The 21598-nt window shown below is 34.8% G+C and overlaps 1 protein-coding gene across 1 annotated transcript in view; it reads left to right on the plus strand.

Annotated features, from left to right (window-relative positions):
* Nucleotides 1-19911, plus strand: part of NRK (Nik related kinase) — a 295895-nt gene extending 275984 nt beyond the window's left edge. Inside the window, 7 exon segments of the mRNA XM_058291117.1 lie at nucleotides 2205-2360; nucleotides 5809-5913; nucleotides 7458-7578; nucleotides 7859-8030; nucleotides 10796-10955; nucleotides 14984-15123; nucleotides 16840-19911. Of these exon segments, the coding sequence (XP_058147100.1) occupies nucleotides 2205-2360; nucleotides 5809-5913; nucleotides 7458-7578; nucleotides 7859-8030; nucleotides 10796-10955; nucleotides 14984-15123; nucleotides 16840-16935 (950 nt within the window). The 3' untranslated portion in view covers nucleotides 16936-19911.
* The last annotated feature ends 1687 nt before the right edge of the window (nucleotides 19912-21598 follow it).

A 21598-nucleotide genomic window follows, 5' to 3' on the forward strand; every position in this document is an offset into this window, starting at 1 on the left:
GTGGGATTGAAGCCCCCTCTCAGTTAGAGGTGTAGTGGGCATCACCACCCCAGGGTCCTCAGGATGGAGGAATAAAATATGGATTAGAGTGGACTTACTGGTAATCTACAATAGAATTATTGTGACTCTAGCAATGGAAGGAATTGTATCACTGATGTGGAGGCAGTGGTCACGGTAGTTGCTGAAGGAAGGAAGAGGGAAAATGAGGTATGATATGGGGGCATTTTGGGGACTTGGAGTTGTCCTGAATGATATTGCAGTGACAGTACAGGACAGTATATATCCTGCCTTAACCCACTGAATGGACTGGGGGAGAGTGTAAACTACAAAGTAAGCTATAATCCATGCTGTGTAGCAGTGCTCCAAAATGTATTAATCAAATGCAGTGAATGTACCACACTAATGAAAGAAATTGTTGATGTGGGAAAAGTGGGGGGGTGTGGGGAGTGTGGCATATGGGAACCTCCTATATTTTTTTAATGTAACATTTTGTGTGATCTACATACCTTTGAAAAAGAAATAAAATATATTTTAAAAATAATCAGAATGATTACTAAAGAATATTTGGTATCAGGAAAGCACTAGCATTTAAGGTGATTATAAGTAGAGATGACTGACAAAAGGAGAGGCAAAAAAGTCATTTAGCTGCCAAATAAAATTATGCTAATCAATCATTTCTATGAGTTTATACCAAATAGCCATGTTGCAAACTAATTAATGATTATGTATATTCCTAAATACGATTAACATTGATTTAAGTTTTGATTTAAGGAGAAAATCCTCAAAAAGTATCCTCAGACTTCAGAATTTGTTGATCATGTTTCATGGTCATTTGTTTATAATGGTTTGAAGTACACAGAACAACATTTAGTTTTTGAAAACATTAGGGTGGCTTAGAAATAATGAATTTCTTCACTTTGAGTCCAGCTTTCTCTAATCGAAATCTGCCCTTCTTTAATGCATCCTTTTCTTTTAAATGTGGATTGTTTTTGCATCAAATAGTACTGAGAACATCAGTATAGAAAGCTATTGAATAATTTAAAGCACCGAATTATTTTACCATTATAGAAAAGAATGAAAATAGGCATAGATACCTGAATCCTACCCCTGCTTCAAAAATGTTACATTAAAACTTATTCATCTCATAAGAATCCTAATATTGGACCTAGAAATCTTATAATAATGAATCCTAAAAATGACTAAGAAAAATTATTTTAGAGTCAATGTGTAGGAAGAGGAATGTGTAATTTTCATGACCTGTTTTTCCTAAATGAATTATTAGAATTTGATGGAATTTATAATTAGAAAGTTAAAATTAAAGATACATTCTGTTAAGAAAAAGAAAACTATTCAATTATTTTGTAAGTATGCTAGAAAGACAGCACAAAAAGGCCCACCCCACTGATCCTGAATGCCTACTCACATACCTCTCATATATACACAAGTATTGACACTACTATGGGCAGCTCCTGGGTCTCTGAACCTCAGGGGAGGAAGCATGACTTAGGGAAAAGCCAAGGTACAAATGAATGAGATGGTAATTCTGTTGCCTGCGCAGTGGAAGTATTAACCTACCTCAAAGGAGTCTGATAAATCCTCTTCAGACAAATGTATAGGTAAACAGTAGATAAGAAGTGATTATCTCTTGGGAGCAAGAGACTAAGAAATTCTTCTCTATGACATCCCCTAGCCCTGAAAGGGAGACTCTGATGCAATGCACTTGTTTTTTCATTTTTAAAGATGCTTTAGATTACATAAATGTTACATAAATAATATAGGGGATTCCCATTTGCCCCACTCCCTCCCCCTCCCACACTTTCCCACATTAACAACATCCTTCATTAGTGTGGTACATTTGATACAGTTGATGAACACATATTGAAGCATTGCTATTAACCATGGGCTATAGTTTACACTATAGTTTACACCCTGCCCCTCACAATTTTATAGGTTATGACAAAATGAATAATGGTCTGTACTCATCAATTGCGAAGTCATGCAGGGCAATTCCAATGTCCTGAAAGTGTTCCTATGTTACACCTATTCTTCCCTCACTCTCCACTCAGAACCTCTGGCACTTTTGAAAAATGAAACATTTGATTTAAAGAAAAACAAAGTATCTTTTACTCTTTTTTTCCCTCCCAATAGGTAGAAAGGTTTTAAAAAGACTAAATTGAAATACTGTATCTTTTCTTATGTACCAGGCTGTAAGAACAGACTTCAGATTTATCATTTGACCTGGCTGAGGAACAAGATTTTGAATGATGATCCAGAAAGTAAAAGAAGGCAAGAGGAAATGCTGAAGACAGAAGAAGGCTGCAAAGTTATTGACAAGTTGACAGGTGAACACTTCAGTGTCCGTAAGTTCCGTTTTGTGTGTAGGACTTTGCTTCCTTCATTACGTGAAGTAAATTGTTATGAAAGGTAAAGTGAAGAAAGAAAATAATTGACAACTTTAATTACAAATTTGAGTGAATTTAATTGAAACATCTTCTAGGTCTTTTATGCTGCAGACATTGTTGCTATCAAGATAATGTTGCATGACTGAAATAGCTATTGAAGTTAAGAATGATTTTCTTTCTCACTTTCCCTCTTTTCTGGCATCCATGATATTCCAGATAAGTTGATATATTTTTTTCCTGCTGCTAGTAGCTTCAAATATATAAATATTCAAGATGTATCTATACAAACCTGAAAGGAGAGCCATTTGATAATGGTTTCCTTTGGAACAGCAATTGCGGCGGCTTGCTCGGTCGGTAGAGGTGGGGTCTGGCTGCGGACGAGGGGTCGGTCCAGCTCTGGATGAGGGGTCGGTCCCGCTTGGGACGAGGGGTCGGTCCCACTTGGGACGAGGGGTCGGTCCGGCAGCAGACGAGGGATCGGTCTCACAAGGGGTTGTGCGGTTCGGCTGATGGGGTCGCCCGGCAAAGCCGGCGACGAAGGGGTCACCCGGAGAAGCAGGCGACGAACTGGGGACAAGGGAGGCCAGGCCCTTGTCGGGGGCTCTCAGGACTGGAGGGCGCACGGCAGAACTACCGCGGAGACAAGGTAAACACGCAAGTCCACTTTACTGAGGGAGAGGCAACAGTTTTATAGGGGCTGGGGAAGGCTGATTGGTCGAAGCCACGCCCTGTTCTGATTGGTTGCCAGCGAAAGGTCAGTGGGCGGTACTGGACGGGGGAGGGGTGGTGGTTAGGGATTGGCTGTCGCTGTTGCGGGGGGAAGGGGCAGGGTTTAGGGATTGGTGGCTGCTGTTGCTGGGGTGGAGGGCAGACTTGAGTTTCCCACCCACGCCTGGCTGTTGCTGCTGTCGGGGGGGGGCAGGGAAAAGGGCAGACTGGATTTTTCCACCCACGCCTGGCTGTTGCTGCTGTCGGGGGAGGGGAAAAGGGCAGACTGGAATTTTCCACCCTGCGCCTGCGCAGGGAGAAAGAAGAAGAAGGGTGCCGCCCCACAGGCATCCTGTGGCGCCATCCGGGAGGAGGGGCGGCCGCGGAAGCATGGCTGCCGAGAAGGGGAGACCCGAGGGCACTCTGCGCCCATGCCGAACTCCCTTCAGGGGTGGCGGTGAGTCCGACCAGCCACCCTATTATGGGGGCAGCGGCTTGGCCTGCCGCGGCTGCTCCCCCTCCAGGCCAGCAAACCACACCTCAGCCCGAGGGGTGACCGCCAGCAATGAAGTAGATTACATTAAAATCTCTCTTCATAATGATCAGGAAACTTTACAATGAGTCAAAAAGAAAAATATTTGTGATCTACTGACTCCTGCTCACATTATCAATATTCATGACTGTATTTTGCAAAAATGTCCTGCCTGATTAGAGTGTTTTTGTATCCCCTGTCTTTTCATAGCCATCCACTGTGAAACGGAGTAATAACTCCAGTGTCTCAGAATGTTGCTGTTGGCAGTGAGCAACTGGGAATAAATAACATCCTATTCTGTTCTATTTCTGAAGCTAATTCTTTCTACTCTCAACCTTATTGTTCTTCTTTCCCTCTTCACTAATTGCCTGTTTAGGCAGAATTAGGCATATCCTAAAATGCGTCCATTTAAAGTGTACATTCAATGGTTTTTAGTATTTTCAGAGTTATGCAAACATCGCCAAAATCTAATTTTCATCATCCCGTAAAGAAACTCCACTCTCCATTTTACCTTTCCTCCAACTTCCACCCCCACCTCCAGTCATAAGCAACTACTGATATATTTTTTTCTCTATAGTTTTGCATATGCAAGACATTTTATATAAAAGGAATGATGCAATTACAATGTGCGGTCTTTGTGACAGGCTTCTTTCACTTAGCATAATGTTTTGAGATTCATCCACGCTGTATTTTGAGCAATGTGCATCCTACTTTTTTTTATTATTGAATAGTATTCCATTGAATGGACAAGCTAACTTTGTTAACCCATTCATCTGTTGATTAACATTTTGCTCTTTCCACTTTTTGATTATTATGAATAACGTTGCTATGAGTATTTTCCTACATGTTTTTGTGGATATGTATGTTTTCTTTCCTCTTGAATAGTACTTCCAGACTGCACTATTTTATATTCCTACCAAAAATAAACAATGGTTCCAGTTTTTCCACATAAGCTCCAAAATTTGCTATTGCCTATTTTGTGATTATAGCCACCCTAGTGGACATAAATTGGGTATCTCTTTGTGGTTTGGATGATCATTTCCTTAATAACTAATGATGAAAATTTTTCTGGTGCTTAAGGGCCATAAAATGACTGAACAGTATATCTTCTTTGGAGAAATTTTATGAGATATATTTTATTTTATTTAAAATATATAATGGTATATTTATTTCATCAGATATATGACTTTCAAATATTTTCTCCCATTTTTTAGAATGTACTATCTCTTCCTTGATGGTATCCTGTGATGCAGGAAAGTTTTTAATTTTGATGAAGTCCAGTTCATCTATTTTATTGTTGTTGCTTGTGCTTTTGTTGTCATTTCTAAGAATACATTGCCAAATGTATGTCATAAAGATTTACCCTTATGTTTTCTTCTAAGAATATTATAAGTTTTACTTTTATATTTAGCTATTTGATACATTTTGGGTCAATTTTTACATAATGTATGATGTAGGGATCCAAATTCATTTTTTGCATGTAGATATGCAGTTGCCCAGTTCCATTTGTTGAAGAGATGTTTCTTCCCTTTGAAGGTTCTTGGCATCCTTGTCAAAATCAATTGACCATTGATGTATGGCTCTATTTCTGAACTCCCAATTCTATTCTTTTGATATGTATGTCTACCTTTTGACAGTGCCACACCATTTTAATTGCTGTAGTTTTATGGTAAATTTTGAAATGAGGAGGTGTGAGCTCTCCCACTGTGGTCTTCTTTTTCAAAGTTTGCTTTGACTATTTGGGGTTCCTTGCAATTTCTCATAAATTTTAGGATCAGCTTTTCCATTTCTGCATAACATGCCATTGGAATCTTGATACAGACTGTGTTGAATCTGTGTATTGCTTTTGGTAATACCATCATATTAACAATATTAAGACTGCCAATCTATGAACACAGATATTCTGCTATTTATTTAGGCCTTCTTTCATTCCATTTACTTATATTTTGTAGTTTTCCATGCTTTTGTAAGCTAATGCATATGCTCCGTAACATTAGAGAGTAATTTTATCACGAGTTTTGGGGCATCAAATTTTAGTCAAGTATAATTTCTAAAAATGTAAGGTATGTGATCTTATAGTGTTGTTAGAACATTTTCAATGACAAATACACATACACGAGTATTCTAGCTAATTCATTGTTTCTTCTTTGTATTTTATCGCTATAGTCCAACATGAAGAAACAATTTATATTGCAATTGTTTTGAAATCCTCAATTCATCTTTATGTGTGGGCTCCAAAGTCCTTTGATGAAGATACTGCTACTAAAGTGAGTAATTTCCTTTTCCTTTGTCAAATACAGTTTTTCTTTTCAGAAGAAATTGTAAACTGAACAATAGTTTGAACATAGATACAAAAATATACGCCTTTATTCTACAATTAATTTGATTTGAATATACTAGGTCAATATTTATCTGTTAACCACTTTCTTTTAGATAATTCACAGGCACCATAGCAAGGGAGAATGTGAGGGAAATCCTCAATCCCTCCCCTTAGAGAATGTTTCCACCAGCTCCTTACTGTCAATTCCTTTAGTCTACATGAATACCTACTCTTCTAGAGCCCCAGACACAGGTTTTGGATGCCACTGCAATGAACTGAAGCTGGTAGTCCCTGTTCTCTGTTAATGGGGGATGGGGGGCAGAGGGAAGATAAGAAGACTTGTGACAATGGTAAAGGGCAGAACCCTTTTGGAGGACGAATGAGGGAAGAATCAACCTGTGATATGAATAACAGGGCTACAATAGATGGGAGTGGGAAGGAAAGGGGTGAAAATTCCAAATTGGAATTCAAAACACATTTCTTTCTAGAACTATTATGAGGTTTACTTGGAATACTAGTACTATTTTTGCCTTTACGTTGTTTAACTTCTATGACTCAACCTTGGAAGTTGGCCATTTGGAGTCTTAATTTAGTAGTTGATTAAATTTTTTTTTATCACATCCCATATACTGAGGATGGTTTTAAATTAAAATAATTTGGTTATTATGCTCCAGAATTAAAGCCAGTCCATTTAAATGGGATTATTTCAAATTTATTTCACAGGACTGATTAATAAACTGGCAATATTATATAGAATCCAGTAGCTCTTAGCCTGGGTTATGCATCAGAATCACCTGGAGCATTTGTAAAAGTTCAGATCTCAGACCCAACCCCAGGCTGAATTAGTGAGCCTGAAGTGGGGTCTGTCAATCTATATTTTTAGCAAACCTGCCAAGTGGTTTTGAACTAGTTGGTCCATGGACACATTTTTAAAAAGTACTGGTAGAGATATATTCATTTCAACCTTAGGTCAGGATCTGTTCACAAGGTATATTTTGCAGGCCAAAACAACACATATGTAAAATAAAGATGGACTAATTCACATGACTGCTCCTCAAAGCCTTTTTGCACAGTAGATATCACAGACTGTACTATATAGACAGTCTGAGTTTGGCCTGATACAGATCACATCCCATATCTGATCTCCCTAAACTGGGCCTTGGGTCAGTTGTCAGGATTTGGGCCTGGGTTTGTTCTTTGGGGTCTGCTGATTTGTCAAAGCTGCTTGGTATGGAGCTGGAAAGAATAGATAAGAACCAACATTCTTTCTAGTCTGATATTCTCTTCCTGGTCCAAGTCCTCATTCCAGTTCTTGTATGCCATCTCTTGACTACAGTACAGTGAATCCTGTGATACTCAGTTCCCTACTATGACCTGATCTTGACAGTGAATCCTGTTTGTGCCTTTGATTTCCTTTGACAAGGAACTATTGGAGTCTAGCATTCTCCCAGTATATGGTAGGCTAACAAGCCTGTCTTTTTGACTCCCTACCAAGTTGTCACAGATCAATCAGCAGACTCCAAAGGAGACTACATGTCTTACGAAGGCTATATACGAATATAGGCAAAAATACAGGCAGCTAATTCAGAGAACTGGTTTAAGTGACCAGAAGAACTCCCTTCATTTGCTGAAGCTTAAGACAAGGAATTTAAATACAGCAAACAGAGTGTAAGGCTCTTATTATCCTTGGCAATTTGACCTTTGAAGAGAAATTCAAGATTTATAATCTGAATATAAATATGTCCTTGTTGCAGTAGCAGACCTAAAGAAAGTTGCAGTGTATAGATCTCTAAATACATTGTAACATTCTGAAAACCAACCTAGGTTTTAAAAAATCCAGCAAAATGGTAGGGAAATTTTTGCTTTGGCAGAGTGTCATTTTTTTGCCTTTTGGCAATATTTGGTTTTACATTTGCAGGTATTTCCAACACTTGGTCATAAACCAATGACAGTTGACCTGGCTATTGATTCTGAAAAAAGACTAAAGATTTTCTTCAGCTCAATGGATGGATATCACATCATTGATGCAGAATCTGAGGCTATATCTGATGTGACCTTGCCAATTAATGTAAGATAATATCTTCAGATCTCAGAAATTATTGTTTCTTGCTCTCTGAATTTTTCCAATTGTGAAAACCCTTAAAGGTTTAAAAATATGATAAATGATATCTATACTGGAACTGAGATCTAATAGGTAATTATAGAGTGCCATAAAGTGATCATCAACAAACAAAACTTGCTAATAGTTTCTTAGTCCAGATAAGCAAGTTTATTTTGCAGATATATTTTGTTTTCTAGCACAGTGTTTTTTTTAATGAATTAAATTTACATATAAATTTGGACTTGTATTGAAAAGCAAGAAGATCTGACAATATTAGGACCATATTTCTATCTGGTCATCATCAGCTGGAACTGATTTGTGCTTACCCAATTTTAGATGGTATATATTCTCCACATTCCCTATCTAGTCACCATTATGCATTTATATTAGCTGGCACTAGGAAGCATTTGAGTTTACAATCCTTGCTCTTTAGTCATTCTGTACCCCTATAATTCCCCAACAGATTCTTTAAAAATACAACACAGACATTAATATGTTCAGCACTATTATGCATACCCCCTTCTTTATCCAGTTTGCATTAATTTTAACTCTGCTGTATAGCAAAATATCATATATGTCACTTATATTTGAAATATATTTTCAAGTAATTCAGTGCTTTAAAAGAAAATATATGTCAACTCCTAAACTCTAAAATAATTACAGCAAAAATATGCCACAACATCTGCAAAATGGATAGTTATAAAATACTTTACACATCATTTATATAAGGACTTCCAGTGTAGCATAACATACATCCACACATACCATACAAAACATAATTCCACTCTATCTGTGATTTGATGATAGTGATTATTATTGTCCTTGTAAAACTTATTTTTTAGTTGGAAGTGCTGACCCTAACATTTTTCCTTTTCACCATTTCTTAATTCCACAGCTAATAGACAAATAAAAATTCAGAGGCTTATTATTAGACAAAAAGTCCAGGAGAAAACTTACGTACTTTTAAATCACAGCTTGTATGACTTTTTAAAAATAACTTCAAGATTTCATACATCTCTGACAAATTATAGAAGGCAATTTCAGATCATTAATGGAGACATTTTTTAAAAAAGTGTTTGCCCAGTTATCATCTAGGATTGTATAGAAATCACCCTATTGATAATGTAGAAAATACTGATCCAAGTCCAGGCAAAGCCAATTAGATATGAAGTCAATTTATTTTGGAGATAATTTTAAAATACTCATTGGATTGGTGTGTCTTCCATAACTTCCTGCATCTTAATTTTTTATGTCATGTCAGATAATCTGTATTTAAAAGCTACTGCAGTACTGAACATTTCTGTACTTTTCAAAGTTTAGATATTTAAAAAGCCATTTGTGATGGTTGAAACTTGTATGCCACTTGATTGGTAAGCAAGGAGAATTACTTCTTTTTTAAATAATAATTAGGTAATTATTGTGGAACCTAGAATGAAAGATGAGTTTCTTTAAAATCATTTTTAACCTAATTAGGATACCTTATGTAGTACATTCAAATGTAACATTTTTAGCTAAATTCCTTAGTGACTTGACCCACCAAGAGAGAAAGGATTCTGATTTGAGGGAGGAGACAATATCTTCTGAAATAGAACATATTAAAAATATTATTTTTATACAAGTGTGCTAGATTGTAAAATCTGTACTGCTAGAAGTGTGTTAAAGAATATTTGATTACTTCAAGAATCTACTGAGAAGCAAGAGGCTGAGGCTTCCTGGATTTGCAGCAGTAGAGTTTTATTTAAAAGATTTTGTGAAAACCTTCTTTCTTGTACCTTCTTTTACTCTCTTCCTTCATCTCTTTTCTGATTCAAATGCTCATGAGAGTGCCCAGGCAACGCATTAAAATTGCTTTTCGCCTCTGGATCCCCATTTTAGTTTTAAGGATAGTAGTAGCTGAGACATGGCCTCAAGCAATTGTCCTGAGTACACCAGGTTTGGCAAGTACAGTTTCTACTTTTTTTCCTGTAACTTGCTAATTTAGAGAAATGATAAAAATAGAATAATTGTTCATTTTTTAGGGAAATACTGCTAATGTGACAAGGTCTGTAGCTTAAGCAAATGTCCAACAAATTTAGAAATGCTTAGGTATTTCTTAATATTTCATATTATGTAAACTTAAGTCTCTGAATTCAACTAATTACTTGGCTTTTGTGTATATTATTGTATGTATTTTAGGATTATATAAAGAAATCCTACTTTTTTGAGGAAGGGGACAGCTAACACATAACAAGCGATGAAAAGCATTAAAAAACTACTTTTTTGTAAACATTTTAAACTCAAGCAATTTTTAAATTAATTTTCTATTTCTGATTCGAATATATTGGCTGATATTCAACAATTGTGTCTTGTCATTTGGTTCACACATTTATTATTAAAGTGTTCATTAATATACTGAAATATATCTTAAATTTAACTCTACATTCTATCATTATTCATAAAGCTATATGAAATTTTAGCAAACTGTTTCTGCACTGGAAATATATTTTAGCCTTATTCAAACAAAAGTTTCTCATAAATATAAAGGGGGAATATAAAACAGTGACTACTTTATGCTATAAAGAAAGCTCTTTTCAAGTGTTGGATCTCATGCAGTTTAATTTTGCAATAGAAGTTTCTCTTCCTTTCCTTACACTTTGAAACCCTTTTTGGTCTTTATTGCTAAACCAAGCTGCTTCAATTAAAGTAGTAGTGATAAAATGTTAGACATGTAAAACTATGAAACATAATTCCAGCCCCTGGAAATCATGTTACCACAGAATATCATCATTCTGCCTGATTGCTTGGGAATTGGCATGATTCTCACCTTCAATGCCGAAGCCCTTTCTATGGAAGCAAACAAACAACTCTTCAAGAAGATCCTTGAAATGTGGAAAGACATACCATCTTCTGTAGGTATGTATAAAATTTCTTACTCTTTCAGATGAACTCAGAGAAGCTTTTTAAGGGTAAAACATGTGTCCTAAGCAAACGTTTCCTGAATATCACGTTTTCTCAAAGCACATAGGGTTCTTAGTTTGGGATCCTGCCTACCAGTTCAATTTGTAAGGTGATGTGTATTTGTCTTATGCTTCGTGCATTTATGAGAATACCACTAAGAGGCTGATTTTTGTTATTTGAGTTTTTGTTCATTGCAATAATTATACAATTGAAACAAGGGCAAATTCTATTTCATAATAACCTATATTTATGCTTACCTCTATTTGCTTTCAGATTTTAGACAGATGATAAAAATGCTTCTCTCCATTACCTTGATTTTTGTGATTCTCACTTAATTTAGGAGACTGAAAAATAGTCATAAAAAAGAGAAAACTGCTTCTATTTCTTTCAGTCAGTAGTGTTATGCTGAGTGACTAATACTCTTGTGAGAAAATCAAATACAAACTAAATTTGTGACATATTTTTTGTCACTAAATTGACATCATCCGTCATTTCAAAAAGAGGTAGATTGACTTAATAGACCACCTGTTAGGTACCATTCAGGTGGCAACATAAAGAAAACTGCCTTCTCATCTTCATCAGACCACGATATTTTTTCCTTCATACCAATGAAGGGATGCTGAGTTAGGAAATAAATCATCATCATCATCATCATCATCATAGTAATAATGTAATAATCACAACAATCAGGAATTCATATGTGTAACTCTGAGGTTTGGTGACTATAGGCATGATTCTATATAGGAAACATAATGCATATGAGAAATAGAAATATTAGACAGGATAGAAATATTAGATGGAGGACAAATTTTCCTGAATGCAGGAAAAATTTAATGGAGCAAACATCAGAGATCGAGTGTAAGAGAGAGAGAGACAATAGAGAAGCCAGAAGCTTCAGAAATCTCTAAAAATTGTTAAATGTGATCCTCATATGGCTTTAAAAACCAGTTTGAAAGAACGGCTTTTTAATAGACATTTTTCTAATTATGGGATGATGGCATTTTTGCATTGCATCTGCAAAATCATTCCTTTTACTTACATATTCAGTGTTAAGGATTGTCCCGAAAATAAACCTGTTCCAAATTCTTCAAGCAGGTAAGAACTCAACAGAGGGTTTAAAACCATTTTAAGTGACAGAATGTAAATGCTTACAACTTAATTGGCAGAACTGGGGCAAAAGAAACTAAAAATAACAAGTCTTGTTCTAACTTTAACAGTGATACTTACATTATCAATGTGTTCATCAGAAATGGGAGTAAGGAAATTCAATTCAAATGGAAAATTGAACAAATTGTATTTATGCCATCTGGTGCAAATCTTGTCCTTAGGGAGGATAACTTCTATCCTAAAAGAAAAAGCTATTTTAAGTTGCCAGGATTTGAACGACTTCTCCCTCTCTCTCTTTATATATATATAATTAAATTATAGAATTATAAGAACCTTATATTTTGGTTGTGAGAGTATTCCAAAGACTACAGTGTGCTGATATAAAATTAATTATGAGTTTTCTGTATTATAAATTCTTAGTAATTTAAAACTAACCCAAATTTCAACATCCCTAATTCGAATTTTATACTTCCTTGAATTATAATAAATGTTTTTGATAAGTAGATCAGTGCTGTAGATTTCCAAACAAATATACAGAGGCTTAACAATCACAGCAAGTATTACTTCCACATCATCGCATGCCAACTCAGAAAGCATCCTGGCCAACACAGTTACTTACTAACTCAAGTAAGTGGTAGATTTATGTGTCATATTTTTTGGCAAGGCTTTGGTTTCAGAACTAATGTAGAAATTATTTGAAGTCATATTAATTGAGTACTTGTACTCAGCAAGGAGTGTGTGCATTAAGAAATCTTTACTCTATGTGGGATTTTTTTTTGGAAATATCAGGAATAGAACCCAGGCCCTCATATGTGGGAGGCAGGCACTCAACCACTGAGCTACATTCACTTCCTTCTATGTGGTTTTGATAAAAATACTATTTTTAATTACACAGTCACATAAGTGAAAATGTTCAAACCCAGACAAACAAAATCTATTAGTTTTCCCATCACTAGGATCACTATGGTTCCCCTTACTTCCCTTATATATTGGATGATTTTAAGTCTAGTCTGAAAAGAGTCTTACAAAATCTTCTTCCAATGAGAGAAATTTGTCTGACTTAAAATATGGTTGTGATTTCATTACAATTTGATGTAATTTTTCTAAACATAAATACTTTGAATTGTAAAATGAAGCAAGAGATAGTAAATATTTGGTGAATTCTAGTTGAGGTATTCAAAATATCTCATACTACGCCTATCAACAATCATTTTTATGAGAGTCCCTTTATGCATAGTAAATATATACAAATATAGGCCAGATAAATTTTGGTTTTAAAAAAGTATTCTAGAAACTCTGAGGAAAAATAAGGAATTTTTAAAACATATTATTATATCAACATGAACTTTATTGCCTTTATAATAAAAGAAAATGGAAAGACAAAATAATCATTATATTAAGCTATTTATTATGTTGCTGTGGGAATGAGGGCACCTTATTTTATTGCTTTCTAGATTATTTTAGCTTGAGTAAAAATTTTTATATATTGATATTATTTAAATGGAAATTTTCTTCCCCATAAAGTACATAAGTAATATCTACTTGAAAGTTAAACATCTAACAGTAATACTGTTCCATGTACCAGAGAATCCTTTTCAGCAGCAGCTATTATAGCATTATATTATAATGGCTATTAACATAATTAAGTTTTCTGCATTAAATCAGTTATTGTCATAATCTTCATTGTCAAAATTAATATAAAACAGGGCCAAAAAGCTAAAATCATATAAAAATTTCCTGTGTACGAGACAGGATTAATGGCATGAAATTAGCTTTGTAACATGGTAATTTATTGAATTGCATTAGAGTTACAAAAGTCATTATTTGAGAAGTCATTTTTTTAAACAGTTTTCATTTTTACCAGTTAGGTTTCCTTGTATGTCACTTGAGCGCAAATAAAACACTTATGGAATGCTGTACTTCACCTAGAATGCATAAAGATGACTAGTGGTAGATTTGAATTTCTGCTAACAGCATAGACTTAAACCTTGGCTTGTTCTGTGGTATTGGAGAATGTGAATCCAAGAAACAAAAGTCTCGAAATTCAGTGTTGGTTGCAATGGTGCTGATTTGAACATCATTCCTGAGAAGTAAAATGTTCAAATGAGTGATTATAAAAGTAGGCAAAAGGCCCTGAGCCTCAACAGACTTGCAACTCCTACACTCTGGTTTATTGGACTTACCCCACTCAACTGACATGGAGGTGAAGAAGGTCAACCACCACACCAACGAGCCAAGAGTGCCTACAACTGAAAGCAGGAGAATTGCATCCAGCAATTCTTGATATAGATGTGGAGTGGACACAACCATTCTAAGGTCCACAGGATGGAGGAATTGAGTATGGATTAGAGTGGACTTACTGATATTCTATTCAGGAACTACTGTGATTAGTAATCGAAGAAAATGTGGCACTGGTGTGGAGAAAGTGGCCATGGTGGCTGCTGGGGGTAGGGAGTGGGAGGAAGAGATGAGATGTGGGGGCATTTTTGGGACCTGGAGGTGTCCTGGGTGGTACTGCAGAGACAGTTACCGGACATTGTATGCCCTCCCATGGCCCACTGGGTGGACTGTGGGAGAGTGTGGGCTATGGTGTAGATCATTGTCCATGAGGTGCAGCAGTGCTCAGAGATGTATTCCCCAAGTGCAATGAATGTCTCATGATGATGGAGGAGGTTGTTGTTCTGGGGGGAAGAGTGGGGTAAGAGTGGTAGGGGGTATATAGACAAATAAAGACAAAAAAAGTAGGTTAAAAAAAGATTTGCTTACCTGAACTGTAATAATGAACCTCTTAATAATCAAAATTTTCTTTTTGTTGTAATTTTCTATCACTCTCAGAAAGATTTTATGCTTTACTTATTTTTACATTTTTATTGTAGCTTATGAATATACACAGCGAACCACAGGATGGGGTCAAAAGGCCATTGCCATGCACTCTTTGCAATCATGGGTTCTGGAAGATGAACTGAAATGCAGGTCAATTAAGAAGCTGAGATTCCTGTGTTCCCGAGGTGACAAGGTATAGCTTACATCTTCCAGTTGCAGCAAAAATAAAGAAAGTATTGAAAATTAACGTACTAAATAAAGTTATGTCATTTCCCTTCTGGCCATAAATGTATTTGCACTACATTTTTCAAACAGGCTTACTACTGATGAAAATTTTACATTTTGCATCAGAAACAATGGTTCAGTAAATCATTAAATTCGGCTTCAAAAGGAAATCATTTCCAAAAAATTAAATATTCTCCTCATGCCATAAGTAAGCAAAACTTAGCTATTATCTAGTTTAATGCAGTCCATTATTGTCTTTATTCTATAGTTTTGTTCATTTTCATATTAAAATATATTTTAAACAGAATGTTAGAGTAAATCTGTGTTTTAGAGCTTTTAGCATAATCCAGTGATAGAAGACAGAAAAGTACTTTCCTTTGCTGAGCACCTAATTATGTGGTAGGTCTTTTGTTAGATACTTTAAAAGCTATCTTATTTAGTCTCAAGTAAGTATTACTATGTCCACTTTGCAGAAAAGAAGAATGAAATTGAGATTTCAATTGTGTAATTGATTGTGTAATTTGATCAATTTTGACAACCAATTCAGATAGTTTAAATTGAAAAGTCACCACATAAAGCCATTACATTCCCTGCACATTATAAGAAATAATGGCATGAAGCTAGGATAGAATGCTTTCACGCTTGGAAGAGATTGTAGAGGATTCGAGTTAATACTAGAACACCAGGATAAAGCGCTCTGCAATAAGACAGGGTGATTTATTGATTTGTCCATGCAGAGAAATGTATTGGACAGAGGACCAGTGTTTGAGGTGAGACAGACCCAAGATGCAGTCCTGGCTCTGCAACAGAAGTAGAACTGAGAACCTGGGAAATTTGATGAATCTTTCTGAGCTTTAGTTTCTTTTTCTCCAAAATGGGGAAATTAATAACTAATTGGACGTCAATTATGAAAATTATTGATCTTGTGTATATAGTAAATCTCTCACAAAGTGCCTTGAGTCAAGGGTGTTAAGTCAAGGATAGCCGATGCGTTTTATTATCATTATTATTATGTTACAAACCTCCTACTAGATATAAATTTTGTGAATGTTGAAAATTCTCATCAAAAAAGAAGACTCTGATATTTATGCCCATGTTCTGTCTAAGTTTCTTTATGGTACAGACTGTATTTGCACAACATGTCCCTCTCCAAAATACTGGGGTTACCTAATTATATATATATATCATTCTATTGATCTTGGTCCATTACACTGAAGTAACAAATCATAAAGTAGAAAATTTCAGTGGCCACTCAACACCAGAAGCAATGGTAAACAACATCTAAATAATTTAATAGTTTCTTTATATTAAAAAGGAAATACAAACTTGAGTTAAAAGTAAAAGATTATTTTTAATAAAGAAAAATTAAAATTTTCACCAAAATTCAACAAGAATTTAAGGACTTGAATGCCACTTATAAGAAACTAATTTTATTTAAAGGATATAAACTACAATTATATAGAATACAGTAAAATGTTATTTTAAAATATGTAAAATTAAATGTCTTTCCCATCTAAATTTTTAATTTTTAATTTGAGGAAAGCCTGTTCAGAAAAATGGTATGGCAGTTGCAGATAAATTGAAGCTATAGTGGTTTCCTGGTACTTAAAACTTTTGCCTATGAACTATGAGGTCAAAATATATGAAATATCTACTGATGGCATCTTTTTCTCTCCTTTCAAAGTTATTCTTTACTCCTACTCTGCACAATCACCACAGCCGGGTTTACTTCATGACCCTTGGAAAACTTGAAGAACTTCAAAGCAATTATGATGTTTAAAAGATTCCATTGATGTATTGCAACAGTACGCAATTAATTAGAATCTTCAAATTTCTGGAATTAAATGAGCATTCAGTTTCCTTGATAGGGAAAATTAAATCAGAGAAATAACTTTTAATGTAGTACAGAATAGTTTTAATAAGTGAAAACAGTTTTATATTAAATTAACTATTGCAAGCTCTATGTACTCCAATCATGTACAATATCTTTTGCACAAATTTTGTAGCTGTTGTTACTGTGAATTCAAATTTATTCTTAGGACAGTTTGGACAGTATCTATACTGAAATTTCACAACAAGAAGTAAAGACACCTGTCGAATTAGATTGCAAGCAGTTTTTAAAAGAAGCGACTGTGCAATTTTTCAGAAAAACTAAAGCAGCAATAATTCACATATGATTTTACCAGAGTCATATGAAGAACCAAAGGTTAAATCACAAAATGAAAATAATAAGGTCTATGCTATAAATCAGACTAAGGCAGAACAACCTTCATTCCTGGGGAAAAGTACAGCAATAAGGGTCACTCATTTCCTAACTATTTTAACAATCTCCATCACATTTAAGCCTAGTTAGTGACTAGTTGTGCTATTTTCACCCAATGCTAAGCTGGTTTTCTGCTGATAACAAGAAAGCCTCAGATTCTTGATTTCCCTCAGATAGCAAAAGATGTGCAATAGCTGTCTATACAACCACAAAATAATACACTTGCAAGCCTGAATACAAGACTGAATTCCTATACAAACGTACTGTAGAATGAGTACTCTGTGTGTGTGTATTTGTGTGTGTGTTTAAACCTTTAAAATAGGCATTGAATTCTACTCTAAGGATTTATTGGTGGATTTATCAAAATTCTTAACAAAGCAGTAGTGTAACCATCTGACAGCACCAAATATTTTCCAAAATCTAGATTAAGCTATATCAAAGTTGCCTTCCAGTAATTAAACAAAAACAAAACAAAAATGTAATAACAAAAGTTTTGGATGCACTAGCATCCAAAATGAGACTTTTCCTGTTTTTATTACTTGTAAAATCAGCAATTAATCACATATATGGTACTTAATGTGATAAGTAAAAATTTTTTTTAGAAAAAATACAACTTTCCTCACATATCTAGATTCACAAAATTAGACTGAATAGTGATAATCATACTAGTCCATTACCCAAATATCTTATAGATTCCATAGATAGTTTTTGGTCACCTATGGTATTTGCTATCTTGTGAAAAGCAGCATACTTTCTACATATTCATCTTCAATATCATGATTAGTTCTGTAGCAAGAGAGAAGCAACACAAAGTATACCTCAGTTTAATTCCTCTAAGCTCTGCTTCTAAAATCTGAAGACAGTGCTAATGGGGTAATAATTTTCCAACTACCTGGTTAACTAATATACAAAAACAGCTGTGTGATTTCATGAGAGCACATCATTTCTTGGCACTTTGGTAGCAGAAATGAAGATTTAGATTTTCCAAACATCTTATATCAAGAGTGTAGCAGCTCAATATTGATAATTTAGGAGAATCTGAATCCTCGAATTAAAGAACTAAATGTGATTCACATTTCTGTTACTGTGATATAATAATGTGATACCATAACTGGCATGCCCTTGCATGTTTACAACTCAAATGACTTTTTAAATGCAGTAGTTTAAAAAGAAAACCAAATTTTGTCTTAAATTATTTCTTTAAAGTAGTCATTGTTGTAAATTTGTAGACCAAAAAATTGTGGGGAACTTTGTGCAAGTACCTCATTGCAGAGCAAACGGAAGTTGCTTTGACTGCATTTCAGAAAATGTTCTCGTTTAAGTAAAGTGTAGAATCAAGTCTTTTAAAAATTCATTTTTTTCTTCATAATAGTTACTCAAAGTTAAGGTTCAAAAGTAAATTTTACCTTATAATCATATTTTAAGGCAATAAGACAGTTAACTATTTTAGGAAGTCAACTCCCATTGTGCTCGGTGACTGTTATTCCAGTAAACATTGAAAATTGTGAACTAAATATATAAAGATGTCCCAAAGTAACCACGCAAGAGAGATTATAGAAGTGTAAGTGTGCTTTAAAGGAGAAAGTGTAAATGAATAAAAGAACCTGGGCACATATTAGGAAGAAGGATTATAATTTTGGGTGACTAAACAGAAAGAATTGAAAGTATTGAAGTGGAAATAGGTAATGACAATTTCCAATTTAGATATAAATCTTTCTGGAATCTTCAGACCTTTTGCCAGCTATAACAAGAAAGTGAAGGAACAGTGATATTTCAATCAGTGCACTTTTTGATAGAAGAAATTATATCTACACCCCATCTTGTAGCAGCAGCCCCTTGAAGCTTTATTCATCACAGAGGCATGAAGGGGGTCTCCTGACAATCCAGTTTCCCTAGCCCTGGGACTTGAAGCATGAAAGTTCTAGCAGGTTGTGAGCAGCACTGGGGACAGAGCTATAGTTCCATTTTATTGTATTTTAGTTTTTCCAGCAAAGTCCTTGTCCGAAGTGAACATTATTGGAAATATTTGAAAATAAGAAAATGGTAGATGAAAATGGGGAGATAAGAAAATTTTTGAGAGATTAAGTCTTTTTAAATAAGGTAATCTTCACATGAAGCAGGAAGAAAAGGGGAATAATTACTGTTACAATAGTAAAATAAAAAAGAAGAATCTAACACATACAATTAGAATGCATAAATTTTATTACATTAAATGCTATCGATTTCTAGATAAATGAATCACTTTTCTGTCAAGAGTTATTTAATTCAGACTGTATCTGTAAAATTAAGAATAATGCCACATGCATTCAATGGGATCTTTTAAGTGCTTTTTTGAATTTGTTTTGAGGAATGTGTATATTTAAATCAATTTGTATTCAGTCTGTGATCTAACTTAAAATAATATTGAAACAATCTTTGAGACTGCTAATTGTTTTACCAGAAATTGAGCAATGAATCATTGTTCAACCTCTAAAAATAAAAATTTAAAAATTATTGGCCAATGTCATCATTGAAATATATTTGTCTAGTGTTTCAAACTGAGGACTCATTGAAGGAATATACATTTATTTAAACCTGCAATTATGCACTGATTGGAAGATATTAGGAATTATGCTTATTGTCCCATTAGGAAATCTGACCAACAAAGGGGATATTAATCTGGTTAAGAACTTTCTGGTGGAGTTAGGGGCATATTATTTTTCCTCCAAATATATAGGATTTTACACAGAGGCAGAGATTCACTTAGAATGGGTGAAACCCATGCAAATTTTAATGCCAGCTCCTCTACCACCTCATCCCAGTACCCTGAAGTCTTCTGAAGAAGAAAGAGAAGGAACCCTATAAGAAAATGTCTCGTTCAAGCTTGTGGTGAAAAATGGAAATTGAAGTAATAATGTCAGAATGCAGGTTGTCAAGGAATCTAAGTCTTTTGTTTCGGATCAGCAATGAAACATTAGTGACATGGTCCCATGTACATCCTATTTTCTCAGGTCATTCTGAAGAGATGTTCATTAAGCCTTTCCATAAGTGCCAGCTGGGTATGGTCCTAAATTTTCAGGTGTGACCATGTGTTCAGGAACTGGGCTACTCAATCTCATCAAGCATAACTGGGCTATTCAGACACATCAAGCATATCCAGACATTTAGAAGCTAAATTAAAATTGTTTATTATAATCAAATTGACTTATTGCGCTTTACATATAGTGCAACTAGCTTCAAGTACCTTAATGGACAATTTTGCGAGCTACAGGGAAAAAAGTATCATTGCAAATTGGAATCATCTTGGGCACGGTGTGGTCCCAAGGGTGAGAGAGTGCATCCCAGAGACCCTTTAACAAATCCTGGTGATGGGGTAGATCATGAGAATTAACCATTAGTACTTTTCTCACTCACAAAGGGAGCAGTTATTTTATGGACCCCAATGTGGCAAAGCTATTGAATTTGAACATTTTTCCAACACAGTGATTTCCACCTTCACTCAAGGTTCCTGAAGATTCTACATCCAATGAGTATGACCACTCGTAATTTCATAAACTGAATGAAGGCAGTAATGAATAAAAATCCAGTTTTCAGAAAGCACTGTCATATATTTTGTTATTCACAAGCATATTAACTGATTCATAAAGAACAGTTCCAGAGGGAGTAAAAACAGATTCTAAATCTATTTCTATTTCCAGAAGCTAGTCTGCAGCCTTCTTTGTAGAGTAATACAAAATCAATGTTGGAATGAACTCTTTCTTATAGCTTTGCCAACCCATATGTCAAAGATCCTAGTTTGGTGCTTAATATATACACCAAAGGCTCAATAACAACATAAGTTTAAAGGGAGAAAAAGGCCTGTTTTATTTGGATTTTCTTTCATGGTATTTTATTTAAAACAGCTTAAAAATTCACAGTTCCATTTGATGATTCATTAAAGTACTATCTGAGTTCTGGTGCCCAAGAATGACCTATTTCAAGCAATTTCAAAGATTTTACTCCAGAAAGGAATATAAAATAGTGGTTTTTTGGTTCTAACATGTTATATTTTCCCTTTAAAAGTAACATATAAAGAACCACCATAATCCTTTAGTAATTAATATCCAAGGACCTTAAATAATGGCAAAGATTGTTTAATAATATAAAAACTGCATGAAAAATGAACAATTAAGATATTCATCTGGCTGCTTGGTATGCACAA

This window comes from Dasypus novemcinctus, chromosome X, assembly GCF_030445035.2.
Source record: "Dasypus novemcinctus isolate mDasNov1 chromosome X, mDasNov1.1.hap2, whole genome shotgun sequence".
NCBI lineage: Eukaryota > Metazoa > Chordata > Mammalia > Cingulata > Dasypodidae > Dasypus > Dasypus novemcinctus.